The 17,164-nt window shown below is 39.7% G+C and overlaps 1 protein-coding gene across 14 annotated transcripts in view; it reads right to left on the bottom strand.

The window, feature by feature from the left end:
* The window catches only part of DISC1 (DISC1 scaffold protein), a 383,371-nt gene that overhangs the window by 234,244 nt on the left and 131,963 nt on the right, over positions 1–17,164 (bottom strand). For all 14 annotated transcript variants that reach the window (XR_012158151.1, XR_012158148.1, XR_012158149.1 and 11 more), the window contains 2 exons: positions 11,167–11,296; positions 4,586–4,821 (listed from right to left, as the gene is read on the bottom strand). Coding sequence is in view for 9 of the 14 variants with exons in the window: in XM_073338073.2 (XP_073194174.1) it covers positions 4,586–4,821; positions 11,167–11,296 (366 nt within the window). In the remaining 5 variants the exon portion in view is untranslated. The remainder of the gene's footprint in view (positions 1–4,585; positions 4,822–11,166; positions 11,297–17,164) is intronic.

Below are 17,164 nucleotides of genomic sequence, written 5' to 3'. Positions count from 1 at the left end.
AATTTCCAGTATGTACAAGCAGCTGTAAATTATTATTGATGCCAAATGCACTATTTTACAGTTGTAGCTGTTTTAATACATTACAAAGTGGCAACAGAGCATTTACTGGACCAGGTATAGGTCATTGTGACCTTGACTATAAGTGACTTTATAGTCTTAAAGAAAAACACCAATCATTTCGCACAGCCTAGAAGATTAAAATTCACCTGTTATGATGAACGAGCTGCATTTATTGTAGGAACATATCCCTCCCGACCCCTCTGGACACAGAAAGCCTTGAATATAGCAGAACCAGCAAGGTTCTCCTGTGGAGGCAGCAGGGAGTCCATGCTGGGAGTCTGCAACGCCTGCACACCATGCAGCACACCTCTGTAGGTGCTTTCTGCAATCCAACATAGCACATGGTTTTGGGACAGATAAGAAACAGGGCAGGAATGGAAAATCAGTGCAAATTCACCTGCCTTTACACTGAGGGAGGACAATGCGGAACAGCTGGAGCAAAGGCTACTTAAACCAGAGAGAACCTCAGCAGTAAAGTATCTTGGAGAGGAGACTGCATTCCCACCCAAGCCACAGAGGTGCCAGCACACAGAACATGGCTTGAGCAAATGAGCTGAATGCAGGATTTGGATCCATTATTCTTATTTATGTAGTACTATAAGTCTGCATGATCTTTGTTGACACAAAATCTGACAAGTTCCTGTCCCCAAAAGTTTATAATCTAAATTAGGTGGAAAAACACCACATTCTTTTCAAGGGGGAACAGGAGGGGAAAAGAAACGATGACAGAGAAGGTATACAGCAGCAAGTTCACTGTTATGTTATTTCGGAGCCCATTACTAACGATGTTCCCCACACACTTTTTCCCTAAAGCAGAAACATTATTTATGATGCTGGTACCATGAGACCCCATTGCAAGAGTTCCAACTTACTCATATAATGGTATAACAATCTGCAATTATTTAGTTTATACATTTTTAAAGAACTTTCAAGATAGAATATGTCAAGTACTATTAAAATCACTTATTGTCAATGCAAGAAAGAAGAAAAAGAAGATTGAATATGCTCCTGTAACCAAATCCAAAAATAACAGAAGGTACTGGAATCAAAGCATAGTCTCTGGCAACTGCTAGGCCACCAAACTGCGAGACAGTAGAGACAAATTTTCACATAGAATAAAAACAGGCACGAAAGCTACAGAACAAGAAAAAAATTCAAGTTACCATTGCCCACATTCTAGATTAAAATTCAGAGATGAATCTTTCTTTGGACATTCTTCTGACAATTTTTAAAATAAATTAGCACATACAAACAACACCACCTCATTAATATTAATAAAATCAAAACAAACCCAGTAAATGCAAAGGGTAAAAAGGAAGAAGAGATAAAACTGTATACTGGTGATCAGATAGAAAATAAAGTTATGATAAACAAGATTCTTTTCTAAGTTCCTGCTGGCATATAAAGACAGCGGGTAACATTTTCAAAAGAGAATTAGGAGCTTAAGTCCCATTAATACTCAATGAGACCTAGGCTCTAAAGTGCCTCTAGTCCCTTTTATAAATGGGACTTGGGCACAGTAGAAAACGTGACCCAATATGTCTATACTCCTATATGTACATTAAGAGAAGCCGCCAGGCTGTGCACCAAACAAAATTATGCATCCCAAGATGCACTTTCCTTCCCTCTCTTCCTTCTCCATTGTTTGTTCCTATCCCTCAGGATGTGTCTCTCTATTTAGCTTGGAAGCAAGCATATCTTTTTAATTTTTGTCCGTATGGTGCCTAGCACATATTTTGAGCATGCAAGGAATAAATTACACTTACCACATTGCAAGTGCTGGGGAGAAAGTGTATGTGCTAGTAAATAAGGAGCATGTTGAAACTGATGATGATTAATAGCTGAGGGAATAAAATGCTTTTGGTAAATGTGTCTTTGATCAAAACAAAAGGGGGGAAGAATTTTAAACAACTGATAAAGAAGGAAGGTCTTCTACAAATATCTATTGATTAGGGTTGTCGATTAATCACAGTTAACTCACGCGATTAACCAAAAAAAATTAATTGTAATTAATCCCACTTTTAAACAATAGAATACCAATTGAAATGTATTAAATATTTTTGGATGTTTTTCTACATTTTCAAATATATTGATTTCTATTACAACACAGAATACAAAATGTACAGTACTCACTTTATATTATTTTTATTACAAATATTTACACTGTAAAAATGAAACAAAAGAAATAGTATTTTTCAATTCATCTCACACAAGTAGTGCAACCTCTATCGTGAAAGTGCAACTTACAAATGTAGATTTTTTTTGGTTACATAACTGCACTCAAAAACAAAACAATATAAAACTTTAGAGCCTACAAGTCCACACAGTCCTACTTCTTGTTCAGCCAATCACTAAGACAAATACATTTGTTTACATTTACGGGAAATACTACTGCCTGCTTCTGATTTACAATGTCAGCTGAAAGTGAGAGCAGGAGTTTGCATGGCACTTTTGTAGCCGGCATTGCAAAGTATTTACATACCAGATATGCTAACCATTCATAGGCCCCTTCATATTACAGCCACCACTCCAGAGAACATGCTTCCATGATGAAGATGTTCCTTAAAAAAATAGTGCGTTAATTACATTTGTGTCTGAATGCCTTGAGGGAGAATTGTATGTCCCCTGCTCTGTTTCACTCGCATTCTGCCATATATTTCATATTATAGCAGTCTCAGGTGATGACCCAGCATGTTGTTTGATTTATGAACACTGTCACTGCAAATTTGACAAAATGCAAAGAAGGTACCAATGTGATATTTCTAAAAAATAGCTACAGCACTCGACCCAAGGTTTAAGAATCTGAAGTGCCATCCAAAATCTGAGAGAGACAAGCTATGGAGCATGCTTTCAGAAGTCTGAAAAGAGCAACACTCAGATGCAGAAACTACAGAACCCGAACCACCAAAAAAGAAAATCAATCTTCTGCTGGTGGCATCTGACTCAGATGATGAAAATGAACACACATCGGTCCACTCTGCTTTGTATCATTATTGAGCAGAACCCGTCATCAGCATGGGTGCATGTCCTCTGGAATGGTGCATGAAGGGACATATGAATCTTTAGAGCATCTGGCATGTAAATACCTTGCAATGTTGGTTACAACAGTGCCATGAGAACGCCTGTTCTCACTTTCAGGTGACATCGTAATCAAGAAGTAGACAGCATTATCTCCTGCAAATGTAACCAAACTTGTTCGTTTGAGAGATTAGCTGAAGTATGACTGAGTGGACTTGTAGGCTCTAAAGTTTTACATTGTTTTATTTTTGAATGCAGTTATTTTTTTGTACATAATTTGACATTTGTAAATTCAACTTTCATGATAAAGGGATTGCACTGCAGTATTTCTATTAGGTGAATTGAAAATACCATGTCTTTTGTTTTTTAACAGTGCAAATATTTGTAATAAAAAATAAATATAAAGCGTACACTGTACACTTTGTATTCTGTGTTGTAACTGATATCAATATAGTTGAAAATGTAGAAAACATCCAAAAATATTTAAATAAATGGTATTCTATTATTGTTTAACAGTGCGATTAATCGTGATTACTTTTTTTAAATCGCTTGACAGCCATACTATTTATAAAGAGCAGCTATATCGTCCTTGGAAACTCTGACCATCAAATCAACTTGATCAGATTATATAATTCCAAGTGTATTAGGGAAATTAGCAAATGAATTTGTTATTATATCCAAAAAACTACATTAAAAGAATGTTAAGGTTAAAAAGTCAAGCACTCAGTGTAAGGAAATGCCAGAATTAAGATTGCCTGTGCAGCTGTCCAGCCCCACCCCAAACATGGGTAGTTCTAATAGGGCAAAGGGTGTGACAAGGAAGCCTTGGAGAGATGTTAATTCAGCCTCTGCAAGTGGCCACAAATTAAAGCTGCCATCCCTTGGTAGAACTCCCAGGAAGGATGTTCAGAACAAGACTAAGGAAGGAAGGAGAAGAAGGGTTACTAAATTTAGTTTGAGCAGTTGAGTATTAATGAATTTGGAAAAACAATTTCATCATTTATCTGTACAACACAAGGCACAGTCAGAATATCAATAATAGTAAAATAATAATAAGCACTATTGCAAATCCAAAACATTTTGTACTAAAAAATGTGAAACTGAACCAGGTATAAACAAGAAGTGTTTATTGTCCAAGCTGAGCAAAATGCAAAGAATAGACAATTTGTAACAGTAAGAAGCAAATAAATTAATTCTTATATATCTTTCAGACTGAATAATCTGTGTTATTAAAAACAGTTTTTGTTTGTTTTTTTGAAAAGCAGAGACACGTTTTTTTTCCTGACACTGTCCCTTTAAAGTTTATATTGCAAGCACTAGGCTTCTTTTTTCTATCTGCATTTCTCTGATTATCTGGTTTATTTTTTTTTTAATATACATTCCTCTGAGTCAGGTAATCTTTGAAGAGCATGAGGGAAAACAAATGGCAGCTGATGCAATGGTTCAGCAATATAAATTCAACATGTCATTGAAAATATAATGGAAAATAATTAAAATGCATAAATACCTCTTGATGGTCCCAGGGAGATCCAAGCTAAATGGAATTTGATATGACAATGCTAAAGTGTCATCTAAGGCCTTGCTTATTTCCTGTAGCTCTCTCAAAGATACACAGCTAAGCAAGGCAGTCAACTCGCAGTCCTGCGACTGAATAAGCCTATCTTGCTCTTCAATATCTTGTCTTAACTGTTGATCTTTTGCTTCTAGCACAGCCAGCCTTGCTCTGAGGTCTTCAATTTCTTTCTGTATGGAGTAGAGACCAAAGTTTATTCATTAACCTTGTTAAGGAAAACAACTCTGCTGCTAATAAAATATAGTATATTATAGGCAGTGCAGATGGCAGTCTATAGTTAAAGGTGACAAGCACTTTCCGTTATAAGACTTTATTTTCAGTTTCTTATAACTTTGCCAAACTTTGACCATTTGGTCTGAAATTTTCCATACTGGGTCTCTGCCTCAGGCTGAATTTTTTGGAAATTTTCAGCAAAAACAGTTTCACTGTTTCTCAGCACAACGTTAGGGGAAAATACATTGTTTTTACCCATGTTAATAATTTCTTATAGACATTTTATTGAGATGCTCTAACACCTCTATGCTCTGGAGCAGGCGCTTGAAACTTCACTGGAGGTCAGCCCTGTGTCAGATATATGTCTTTTCCCGTCCCTGTGAAAATCTGGCCAAGTTATGGACCTATGAAAAATCTCAGTTTGCACATGATCAGTACAGACTTGCTAGAGTTTGGCAGCTAAATTTTCTGAAGATTCAATCTAGACTAAGCATTCCATCTACATCAGTGCAGGGCTGCAGGAGCTGAGCAAGACTTTCCCTGCAATTGCTCCTCCCATCTGCCAATGTGGTGGCAGGCACAGGAAGAGAAAGAAGGGAGACTCTGTCTCCTGTGCATCAATACTCCACAATATTTAAGTTTGTAAAAAGCATAAGAAATAAAATTAAAACATTAATAAAACATTACAAAGTTGCAAAGTCAACCACTCTTGTCCAAACTAAATTCCACCCTTTGTGTATTATCGTAGTCTTTAATGACATGATCAAACACTAATTCTCAATAGGACCCGTGTGTCATTCTGTGCACAGGATGGATGGTGCTCTGAGAAGGAACTAGGGTTGTGCAGTTAATGAGGCTGTTGACTTAGGACCACTGCCTCATTTGTTGCAGAATTCAGAAGGTGGGTAGCGAGCAAGGCAGAGGATTGCATGGAAGAGAAAGAATGATCTCATTGTCTAGACAGCTGAATGCTAGTCTGGAGAACTGAATTCTATCCTTGCCTGTGCCACACAGTTTCTCATTTTCTGGGTGTCTAGCACCTGGGGGCTCTGATTTGTAGAAAAGGTGAGTGCTCATAACTGCAAACAAAGTCAATGATAACTGTGCTATGAACACATTAAGTGTTATAAAATGATACATTCTCTGCAAAATCAGACCCTAGGCATCTCAAAATGGGCACCGAAAATTAATGTGTATTTTGACATCAATGTCTCTGTGTCTTAATTCTCCATTTGTAAAATGGAAATAATACTGCCTTTCCTCCTAGGGGTGCTATGAAGATAAATTCATTAACGTTTGTGGAGCACCCAGATACTCAAATGATGAGCACCATAGAAAAACCCATGAGGATAATTAATAATTCTGTATTCAGAGCAGGGTTTGAATAGTGTGCTGGGGCTACACATTAAAGATTAATGAGGATAAAATGGAACATTGAATAGCTGCTCATTCACTAAGCACTGTCCAGTCTGTGCACTGAATGAGGTCAGGGTCCTGTCAAAAACATAGATGTGATCACATAATTAAAGATTGTCATAATGCATATATACAAGAGGGCTGAATTAAGGATGCAGAGGTAACCTTGTATTTGGCATTTCCTAATTTCTGAGAGCTTGACTTTGCAACCTTTACATTCTTTTAATGTAGTTTTTTTGTATATAATTTAAATGTTAATAATATTCAGTAAAGCAGTAATGCTCACTTTCTGAAAGGTATATTTTAAAGTTTGCCAGAGAGTAAACATTATTCCAACTTTATATTTGTATTACTTAGCATAAGAAGAAACAGTTCTTGCATATTAAAGGACCAAATTAGCTCAAAGAATTCAACTTACTGCAATGTTGCACAGTAGATGCATCAATAATTTTATTTTTTCTTAGAAGTAGCAACAAGAGAACAGAGCAGCTGATGTTTCATCCCACAGGCATTTGTCAAGGAGATAACAAAGGTCAGCAGGCCAAAAACATCAGTTTTGTTTTTGTGAGTCTCAAATCAGGTTTTTAGTGTGCACAAAGAACATTTCCTTCTCTGTACTACTGGTTTGGGAATACTGCCAGAATTTTAGATAGCCTCCACATTCTTTGAAAATGTACTAATTGTAATGAGTGCAGTAAGAGACTTATGGGGGAATGTACAGGAAGATGAACAGAACTGGTTTTATAATAGAGTTTTCATATTCAAATATCGTACACTACAATTAATTAGATACTAGTATTGCAGAGCCTGCATAAGCAAAAGAGAAAGCTACCATACACTTAAAAATAGTTCACATGCATTCTTGGGGGACTGAAACCTATTTTATTCAGAATAGACATTTTGGCTAGTAAACTGCAGTTATCTCCTGATCTTTTCCAGAAGTGTCATGGGATCTTTAATGTCCGCTTGGGCAGCCACGTGAGATGACAGAAAGGACCTCAATTTAACACTGTTACCTAAGAAATTCTCTGTTTCTTTAATGTATATGCTTCCCACCTCACCTCTTCCTACCACTGAACACACGAAAAAAATTATGAACAAGGAGCCTTGCAGTAAAGATCAGAAGAGTATGGCTGCAAGCCTCTAGTTAGCCCTCCAGGATAATTCATTCTTCAGTGTAATCACTAAAGTTGATCAGGAATATTAGAGAAAAGAGGGTTTCATTCTTAGACAATAAGGAATAGAGCCTTTTGGGTGGTGGGGATATGAAGAAAAATCTAAACTATAGTTGAAGAGTTTGCAATTAATTTTACACAAACATTACAGCAGCAGCCATTTAAACAGTTAACATTTATAACCATTACCACACAGGTTTCAGAGTAACAGCCGTGTTAGTCTGTATTCGCAAAAAGAAAAGGAGTACTTGTGGCATCTTAGAGACTAACCAATTTATTTGAGCATAAGCTTTCGTGAGCTACAGCTCACTTCATCGGATGCATACTGTGGAAAGTACAGAAGATCTTTTTATACACACAAACCATGAAAAAATGGGTATTTACCACTACAAAAGGTTTTCTCTCCCCACCACCCCACTCTCCTGCTGGTAATAGCTTATCTAAAGTGATCACTCTCCTTACAATGTGTATGATAATCAAGGTGGGCCATTTCCAGCACAAATCCAGGGTTTAACAAGAACATCGGGGAGGGGTAGGAAAAAATAAGGGGAAATAGGTTACCTTGCAAAATGACTTAGCCACTCCCAGTCTCTATTCAAGCCTAAATTAATTGTATCCAATTTGCAAATGAATTCCAATTCAACAGTCTCTCGCTGGAGTCTGGATTTGAAGTTTTTCGGTTGTAATATCACAACTTTCATGTCTGTAATCATGTGACCAGAGAGATTGAAGTGTTCTCCGAATCATAGAATCAGAATATCAGGGTTGGAAGGGACCCCTGAAGGTCATCTAGTCCAACCCCCTGCTCGAAGCAGGGCCAATTCCCAGTTAAATCATCCCAGCCAGGGCTTTGTCAAGCCTGACCTTAAAACTAAACTGGGAGGAGTGGTAGATACACTGGAGGGGAGGGATAGGATACAGAAGGACCTAGACAAATTGGAGGATTGGGCCAAAAGAAATCTGATGAGGTTCAATAAGGATAAGTGCAGGGTCCTGCACTTAGGATGGAAGAATCCAATGCACCGCTACAGACTAGGGACCGAATGGCTAGGCAGCAGTTCTGCGGAAAAGGACCTAGGGGTGACAGCGGACGAGAAGCTGGATATGAGTCAGCAGTGTGCCCTTGTTGCCAAGAAGGCCAATGGCATTTTGGGATGCATAAGTAGGGGCATAGCGAGCAGATCGAGGGACGTGATCGTTCCCCTCTATTCGACATTGGTGAGGCCTCATCTGGAGTACTGTGTCCAGTTTTGGGCCCCACACTACAAGAAGGATGTGGATAAATTGGAGAGAGTCCAGCGAAGGGCAACAAAAATGATTAGGGGTCTAGAACACATGACTTATGAGGAGAGGCTGAGGGAGCTGGGATTGTTTAGCCTGCAGAAGAGAAGAATGAGGGGGGATTTGATAGCTGCTTTCAACTACCTGAAAGGGGGTTCCAAAGAGGATGGCTCTAGACTGTTCTCAATGGTAGCAGATGACAGAACGAGGAGTAATGGTCTCAAGTTGCAGTGGGGGAGGTTTAGATTGGATATTAGGAAAAACTTTTTCACTAAGAGGGTGGTGAAACACTGGAATGCGTTACCTAGGGAGGTGGTAGAATCTCCTTCCTTAGAGGTTTTTAAGGTCAGGCTTTTAAGGTCCGACTGGTTTATGAATGTTATAATTCTTGACATCTGATTTGTGTCCATTTATTCTTTTACGTAGAGACTGTCCAGTTTGACCAATGTCAAACTGCGGGCACATGATGCCATATATCACATTGGTGGATGTGCAGGTGAATGAGCCTCTGATAGTGTGGCTGATGTTATTAGGACCTGTGATGGTGTCCCCTGAATAGATATGTGGCACAGTTGGCAACGGGCTTTGTTGCAAGGATAGGTTCCTGGGTTAGTGGTTCTGTTGTGTGGTATGTGGTTGCTGGTGAGTATTTGCTTCAGGCTGGGGGGCTGTCTGTAGGCAGGGACTGATTTGTGAGAGTGTTGGGTCATCCTTTAGGATAGGTTGTAGATCCTTAATAATGCGTTGGAGAGGTTTTAGTCGGGGGCTGAAGGTGACGGCTAGTGGCGTTCTGTTATTTTATTTGTTAGGCCTGTCCTGTAGTAGGTGACTTCTGGGAACTCTTCTGGCTCTATCAATCTGTTTCTTCACTTCCGCAGGTGGGTATTGTAGTTGTAAGAATGCTTGATAGAGATCTTGTAGGTGTTTGTCTCTGTCTGAGGGGTTGGAGCAAATGCGGTTGTATCTCAGAGCTTGGCTGTAGACAATGGATCGTGTGGTGTGGTCAGGGTGAAAGCTGAAGGCACATAGGTATAGTGGTCAGTAGGTTTCCGGTATAGGGTGGTGTTTATGTGACCATTGTTTATTAGCACTGTAGTGTCCAGGAAGTGGATCTCTTGTGTGGACTGGACCAGGCTGAGGTTGATGGTGGGATGGAAATTGTTGAAATCATGGTGGAATGCCTCAAGGGCTTCTTTTCCATGGGTCCAGATGATGAAGATGTCATCAATATAGCGCAAGTAGAGTAGGGGCATTAGGGGACGAGAGCTGAGGAAGCGTTGTTCTAAGTCAGCCATAAAAATGTTGGCATACTGTGGGGCCATGCAGGTACCCATAGCAGTGCCGCTGATTTGAAGGTATACATTGTCCCCAAATGTAAAATAGTTATGGGTAAGGACAAAGTCACAAAGTTCAGCCACCAGGTTAGCCGTGACATTATCGGGGATAGTGTTCTTGACGGCTTGTAGTCCATCTTTGTGTGGAATGTTGGTGTAGAGGGCTTCTATAGCCATAGTGGCCAGGATGCAGTTGATAGATTTCCACTCCATACGGCTAAATGCAGTGCCTTGCATAATGACAGGTTTCAGAGTAACAGCCGTGTTAGTCTGATGTAGAAGCCCTCTACACCAACATTCCACACAAAGATGGACTACAAGCCGTCAAGAACACTATCCCCGATAGTGTCACGGCTAACCTGGTGGCTGAACTTTGAAAACCTTTTGTAGTGGTAAACACCCATTTTTTCATGGTTTGTGTGTATAAAAAGATCTTCTGTACTTTCCACAGTATGCATCCGATGAAGTGAGCTGTAGCTCATGAAAGCTTATGCTCAAATAAATTGGTTAGTCTCTAAGGTGCCACAAGTACTCCTTTTCTCATTACCACACAGATGCTTTCTATTCTAAATGGAGAGGGAGACCATGGTAATCTCAAGTATCAGTGCATAATTACTATTGGCAAATGCTGACTTTTTCATGACAATCACGGTGTCCCTACAAAATGTACGGATCATCTTACATGAACAAAAGCTGGAAAATCACATACTGATAATCAAATCTAAAAAGAAGTGAACAGGAGATTGTATTCTTCAAAACTCTCTTTTTGTCTTCAAATAAAAACTGCTAAAGATCAGTGAAGCATAGAGAAGGCAAATCAGACCTGTGAACCTAAAGAGCATACTTAAAAGATAATGAGGAAAGCTAAAGAATGCACATGAGCAACTGAGCCTTCAACTCCTCCTTGTCTGTAATGAGATTCACACTACCCCAGCCAGTCATCACTGAGATAATCAGCTGGACTACAGCCAAGTCTCTAATTGCTGCACAGAAGTAGTATGCTATACTATCAGTCTGTTTAGTTCAGCAAGAACGCCTACAAGCTACATTTTCCCCCCACTAATGGTTTTTGCCACAACTTTACTTTTCTTCTTACCTGCAACCATTGCTTTTCTTGAAGAAGCTGGTTTCTTTTTGTAGTTGAAACCTGTATCCTCTTCTGGTAAGCAGGACTCAAAAGCTTTTGCTCGTTTTTTTGCCAGAAATGTGCTTCTTCACTTCCAACCCTTTAAAAATGACAAACATTTATATTTTATGTGACGATTGGGTATTCAATTCTGGAAGATTAAAAGGAAATGTACCGTGTCACCCTAGGAGTTGTGATGACCCATCATCAAAAGAGTGTCTGAATCTTTAAAACAACATTATTTAAGAAACTAGAGTGTTTTTCCCTTTACATATCCCCTTATTTTATCAAACCCTGACTCTGTTTTTACAGCATCTCAAAGGAAAGAGGAAGAAGACGACTTGTATAGCTTCAGGCTTCCCCCAGCTATTTCATTTTTCAGCATATTCACTCATCACTGTCTTGGATGAATGGCTGGAGGCAAACTAAGGAATGCAATTTCCCATCACCATTGAGAAAAGGCTTCAGAAATGAAATATAGAAACTATCTGGAGCAGTTTCTGAGGCTTCTGTCAGCTTTTGGAGACCACACTAGAGATCAGCCAGAGTCTGTGCTATATGACGCCAACTTTGGCCCCTCTCCTATACAGAAAGCTCTTTCAAATTTACAGTCAGTGGGACTCTTCACAGTAAGCACTATACTCAGTAATAAATGTTTGCATGATTGGGCCCTAAGGTAATCAATACAATACATTAAGTGCCAAATGTGTAATGGGCCTCTCAAAATGAACCTGCAAATAGTGCAGATGTTTTCTTATGTATTCCCTGTATTTGTGCAAGCAAACGAGTAATGGCATTTCTCTGTCCATTTATGCATACAAGTATATGTGCATTTTCCATAAATATTACAGGTGCATTTTTAATATCTCACTGAAAAACTGTGGTCCCAGATAAATGCATCTGTCAAGGACAAATTTTCAAACATGACTTTCTAAGATAAGCCTGCAAAATGTACTTAGATATCTGTGGTATATAATACATATACAATGAGTTTGACCGCATGATTATTATCTGCATGCATAAATGAGTATCTTCCACACAGAAAAGGCAAATTGTAACCATTTTGCAGACACATCTTAGATGCAACAACAGCAAATTCACATGGCTATGTTGCTGCCATGATTGCATGTAGAATGGACTTCCATTTTGTAAATCCTCCTTCAGCAATAGTCAGCATGGGAGATTTTAGGCTTAAAAATCCTTCAGAAATGCATATTCCAACATCATTCATAGTCAGCCTCATGCTCTACTTCCTTCTGTAAAAGCACACCTACTTCTGCACACTGGAAAAGACCCCACCTTTGCAGTCATCTTGTTCTGAACTGGTGCAAAACTAGAGCTTGTCAGATTCATCTAAGTGTTTCCTTGTTTGTGACAAACCAGTGGATTTTAAGAATATGCTGTAACTTTGACACTGAAAACTGTTTAGTTTCTCATAGTAACACAAGAACAGGTTCAGGATATTCAGAGGAAATCATAGAATCATAGAATCATAGAATATCAGGGTTGGAAGGGACCCCAGAAGGTCATCTAGTCCAACCCCCTGCTCGAAGCAGGACCAATTCCCAGTTAAATCATCCCAGCCAGGGCTTTGTCAAGCCTGACCTTAAAAACCTCTAAGGAAGGAGATTCTACCACCTCCCTAGGTAACGCATTCCAGTGTTTCACCACCCTCTTAGTGAAAAAGTTTTTCCTAATATCCAATCTAAACCTCCCCCACTGCAACTTGAGACCATTACTCCTCGTTCTGTCATCTGCTACCATTGAGAACAGTCTAGAGCCATCCTCTTTGGAACCCCCTTTCAGGTAGTTGAAAGCAGCTATCAAATCCCCCCTCATTCTTCTCTTCTGCAGGCTAAACAATCCCAGCTCCCTCAGCCTCTCCTCATAACTCATGTGTTCCAGACCCCTAATCATTTTTGTTGCCCTTCGCTGGACTCTCTCCAATTTATCCACATCCTTCTTGAAGTGTGGGGCCCAAAACTGCACACAGTACTCCAGATGAGGCCTCACCAATGTCGAATAGAGGGGAACGATCACGTCCCTCGATCTGCTCGCTATGCCCCTACTTATACATCCCAAAATGCCATTGGCCTTCTTGGCAACAAGGGCACACTGCTGTCTCATATCCAGCTTCTCGTCCACTGTCACCCCTAGGTCCTTTTCTGCAGAACTGCTGCCTAGCCATTCGGTCCCTAGTCTGTAGCTGTGCATTGGGTTCTTCCGTCCTAAGTGCAGGACCCTGCACTTATCCTTATTGAACCTCATCAGATTCCTTTTGGCCCAATCTTCCAATTGGTCTAGGTCCTTCTGTATCCTATCCCTCCCCTCCAGCGTATCTACCACTCCTCCCAGTTTAGTATCATATGTGATTTCCAAGTTGATGGTACCACTTTAAGAATAACCCTTGTTACAGTGGCCTGTTTGTAGGTCCTTCACCAGCCAGTCAGAAATCTTCACCCTTTTGAGAGCTGTATGAAAGGTCACTTAGCAAAAACAAGAGCACTTCAGAGCTTCTGGGAATCCTGTACAGTTTGGCTGGTGAGGAGGTAATGATTTGTAATCAGTGTAAGGCACATACACATTAACGGTCTAGCATTTTAAAATGCTACACATAGATGGTTGCTTTTCGTATTTTGTTTTTGCCGAAGTACGTGTGTATATAATGGTCATGGAACTTTATGTTCTTGCATTCTTGCTGATATCTACATTAGAGCTAGACTTTTCCAGTGATGTGGGATTCTTTTCTAATGTGTTTATTTTTACTTAATGTTTATGAAACAAAAAAAGCATTCAGGTGCACCTAAATGCATCATTCCAACAGGCCCTCTTGACTGCTCATTCAAAACATTTCTTTTTTTTATTACCCATTTCCTCCTCTCTTCATTAACTCTGTTGTTAGTGTCTTTTTTTCTGTCTCTGTTTGATGGTATCATTTGTAATCCAACATTGCTTTTTCATTCTCCTTAGTCCCATTTGTTCTCCACTCCAGCAATCTCTGTGAGAGACTCTCGAAATAAAGTCCACTCTTCCTCCATGGTAGAATATCTTTTGGAAATCGCTACTGGGTAACTGTTAGGGGGCTTATTCCTTCACCCACTTACTTCCCTGGTCCTTCTCGCATGAACAGAGAGCAACAATACCCGAAGTCCAAAGGTGCAAACAATTCAATGTTTATTGGGGTGAATTTCCAGCAAGCATGATTCTAGTTTCCTTCCTTAGTGTCCCCCTTCCCAGCTCTGACACCACAGAGCCTTACACCTGTGTCCCTGTTCCCATTCCTGCCCTTAGCCAAACAGGATTCCAATTTCCTCACCCCCATTCCCTGTTTCCATTTCCCCCTTTAGCAAAACATGATTTCAATTTCCTCACCCCCATTCCCTGTTCCCATTTCCCCTCCCCACACCCACCCACCCACTTCCTGATTGACTGCAGACTATATAGTAAAACTTGAGTTCTGCTTAGCTATACCTTAACCAACCATTTTCCTGAAATTTAACTAACCAATCCTAACATATTATAACATGATTATGTAATCAATTATATCCCACCATCTTAACTAGTTTACACTCAGCAAAATTAACCATACAGCAGACAGGAACAATCACAGACCAGACAGAGATTATACAGACAAACAATAGCAAAGTGTCAGAGTAGCAGCCGTGTTAATCTGTATTTGCAAAAAGAAAAGGAGTACTAGTGGCACCTTAGAGACTAACCGATTTATTTGAGCATAAGCTTTCGTGAGCTACAGCTCACTTCATCAGATGCATTCAGTGGAAAATACAGTGAGGAGATTTATATACACACAGAACATGAAAAAATGGGTGTTATCATACACATTGTAAGGAGAGTGATCACTTAAGATGAGCTATTACCAGCAGGAGAGCGGGAGGGGGGAAGAAAACTTTTTGTAGTGATAATCAAGGTGGGCCATTTCCAGCAGCATGTATTTTCCACTGAATGCATCCGATGAAGTGAGTTGTAGCTCACGAAAGCTCATGCTCAAATAAATTGGTTAGTCTCTAAGGTGCCACTAGTACTCCTTTTCTAATAGCAAAGTGGGAACTATAATGACAAAACAATACAGAAATGAGGATTTCACATCCCAGCTATTGATAAGTGAGTTCTTGCCAGACAGGATGCTATCAAACTAAGTTTCCTTTTACATTTTCTAGGCACTTCCCTTTCTCTGGAGGCGATAGGCACTATCAGGACAGGATTGTATTCCTAACAGCCCAATAGCACCTTCTTTCAATGTGACTAGTTTGGAATGTGAGGATGTGACCGGTTGCTTCCCAGCTTATGGCTGCCTCTGTTGCTTAGCCAAAGGCCTTAGCCTAAGAACAGGGCTTCATAGGAATGGCTTATCAGGCCATTGGCCACCCCTCCCACTTTATCTGGGCTTCGGACCTGCACTAGGAACAAAGAATCTAGTGGCTTGGTGCCCCAATGGTGGAATCATATGGTGCAGTGCTTTGTGGAAGCCTCTGAAAGACGAGAAAAGAAATGGATATTTGAAAGTCTGAAGGTCCTAATTGGACATCCATTCTCATGACTTCTGCCAGTTAAAGACAAAAATGGAGAATACTCAGGATTCTGGTGCCCAATTTACGCACCGGCATGAGCATTTTTGTGAATTAATGAACAGATCCCCACCAAGACATAAACAACTTAATTCAAAAACGAATCCAACAAAAAACAAGCTGGTGATGTGAGAGGAAGTGATGATTTCAGTCAAATAATTACAAAAGGATAAAGCACCTTGTTTTGACAATATTCCATCAGATCTGCTAAAGGGTGGTGGCCCAGATTTAGTTCACTGGCTTCAGACAGTTGTCTTAAGAGTTTGGGAAACCGGGTGCATTCCAGAAGATTGGAAAATGGACTGCCATCACCACAAAAAAAAGGAGGGTCATCAGTTTGTTCAAATTATAGGGAAATAGTGCTGCTGTTAGTCCCAGGGAAGGTGTTTATGGTCTTACTACTGAACTGATATATTATGTCAGCCCAAAAAAAGAGACAACCCGTGTGGTTTCCATCCAGGTCAATTGAAGATCCATGCTATATATGCTCTGCAGAATATTATTGAAAAACGAATAGAGGGACAAAAAAAAGTTAACATTGTGTTTATAGACTTTGCAGCTGCTTTTGACTTAGTGCATTGGTGAGTACTGTGCATACTATTATGTCAGTCTGGGGAGCCTCAAGCCTTGGTGTGCCGAGTGGAGAAACTGTAGCACAGTACGTTTAGCTGTGTGAGGATCTACGGTTATATTATAGATTCGTTTAAGTTGGAAAAGGAGTACACCAGGGATGCGTTCTCTCACCTACATTATTTAATGTTCAAATAGACTATGTGATGATAAAGGTGACTGAAGCCAAGTAGAAGGTATGAAGTTTAAATATTCATCATTAGGGGATGATGTTGCCTTACTTGGAGAAACTACAGACCAACTACAGCTAGTGCTGGAAGAGCTGTGGAAAACTGCAAAATCTGAGGGACTTAAGATCAATGGTAATAAAACCAAAGCTATAAAATGGAAATGAACAACGTACAGGCACAGCATGTAGATGGCAATGACGTTGAATGGGTGAATAGTTTTCTGGATAGACAATTGACAGCAGGATGTTCTATATCCAAAGAAGTCACACATGAGATCAGTCTTGCATCAGTGGCATTTCAGTGTCTTCAGAGGCTCTGTTTGAGCAGCAGGATGTATGTGTGATAACTAAGATACAAGTGTTCAATGTGGTAGTGATGACAACTCGGCTATATGCAGCAGAAACAAGGCTGTTAAAAACAGCTGTGGAGAGGAAACTTAAAGCTAGTGCCAGCCAGGATTTTTTTTTAACCCAAAAACTTACATCAGAAAATGTGAATTTGTCAAAACCTAAAATTTTCACAGAAATATATTAATTCTGATTCAATTTTTGTAGAAAAGTTTTCTCTGATCCAGTCTGGAAT

The sequence above is a fragment of the Lepidochelys kempii genome, chromosome 3, assembly GCF_965140285.1.
Source record: "Lepidochelys kempii isolate rLepKem1 chromosome 3, rLepKem1.hap1, whole genome shotgun sequence".
In the NCBI taxonomy this organism is placed as follows: domain Eukaryota; kingdom Metazoa; phylum Chordata; order Testudines; family Cheloniidae; genus Lepidochelys; species Lepidochelys kempii.
Note: the sequence above shows the minus strand (reverse complement) of the source record. Positions and strands in the feature narration are given on the sequence as shown.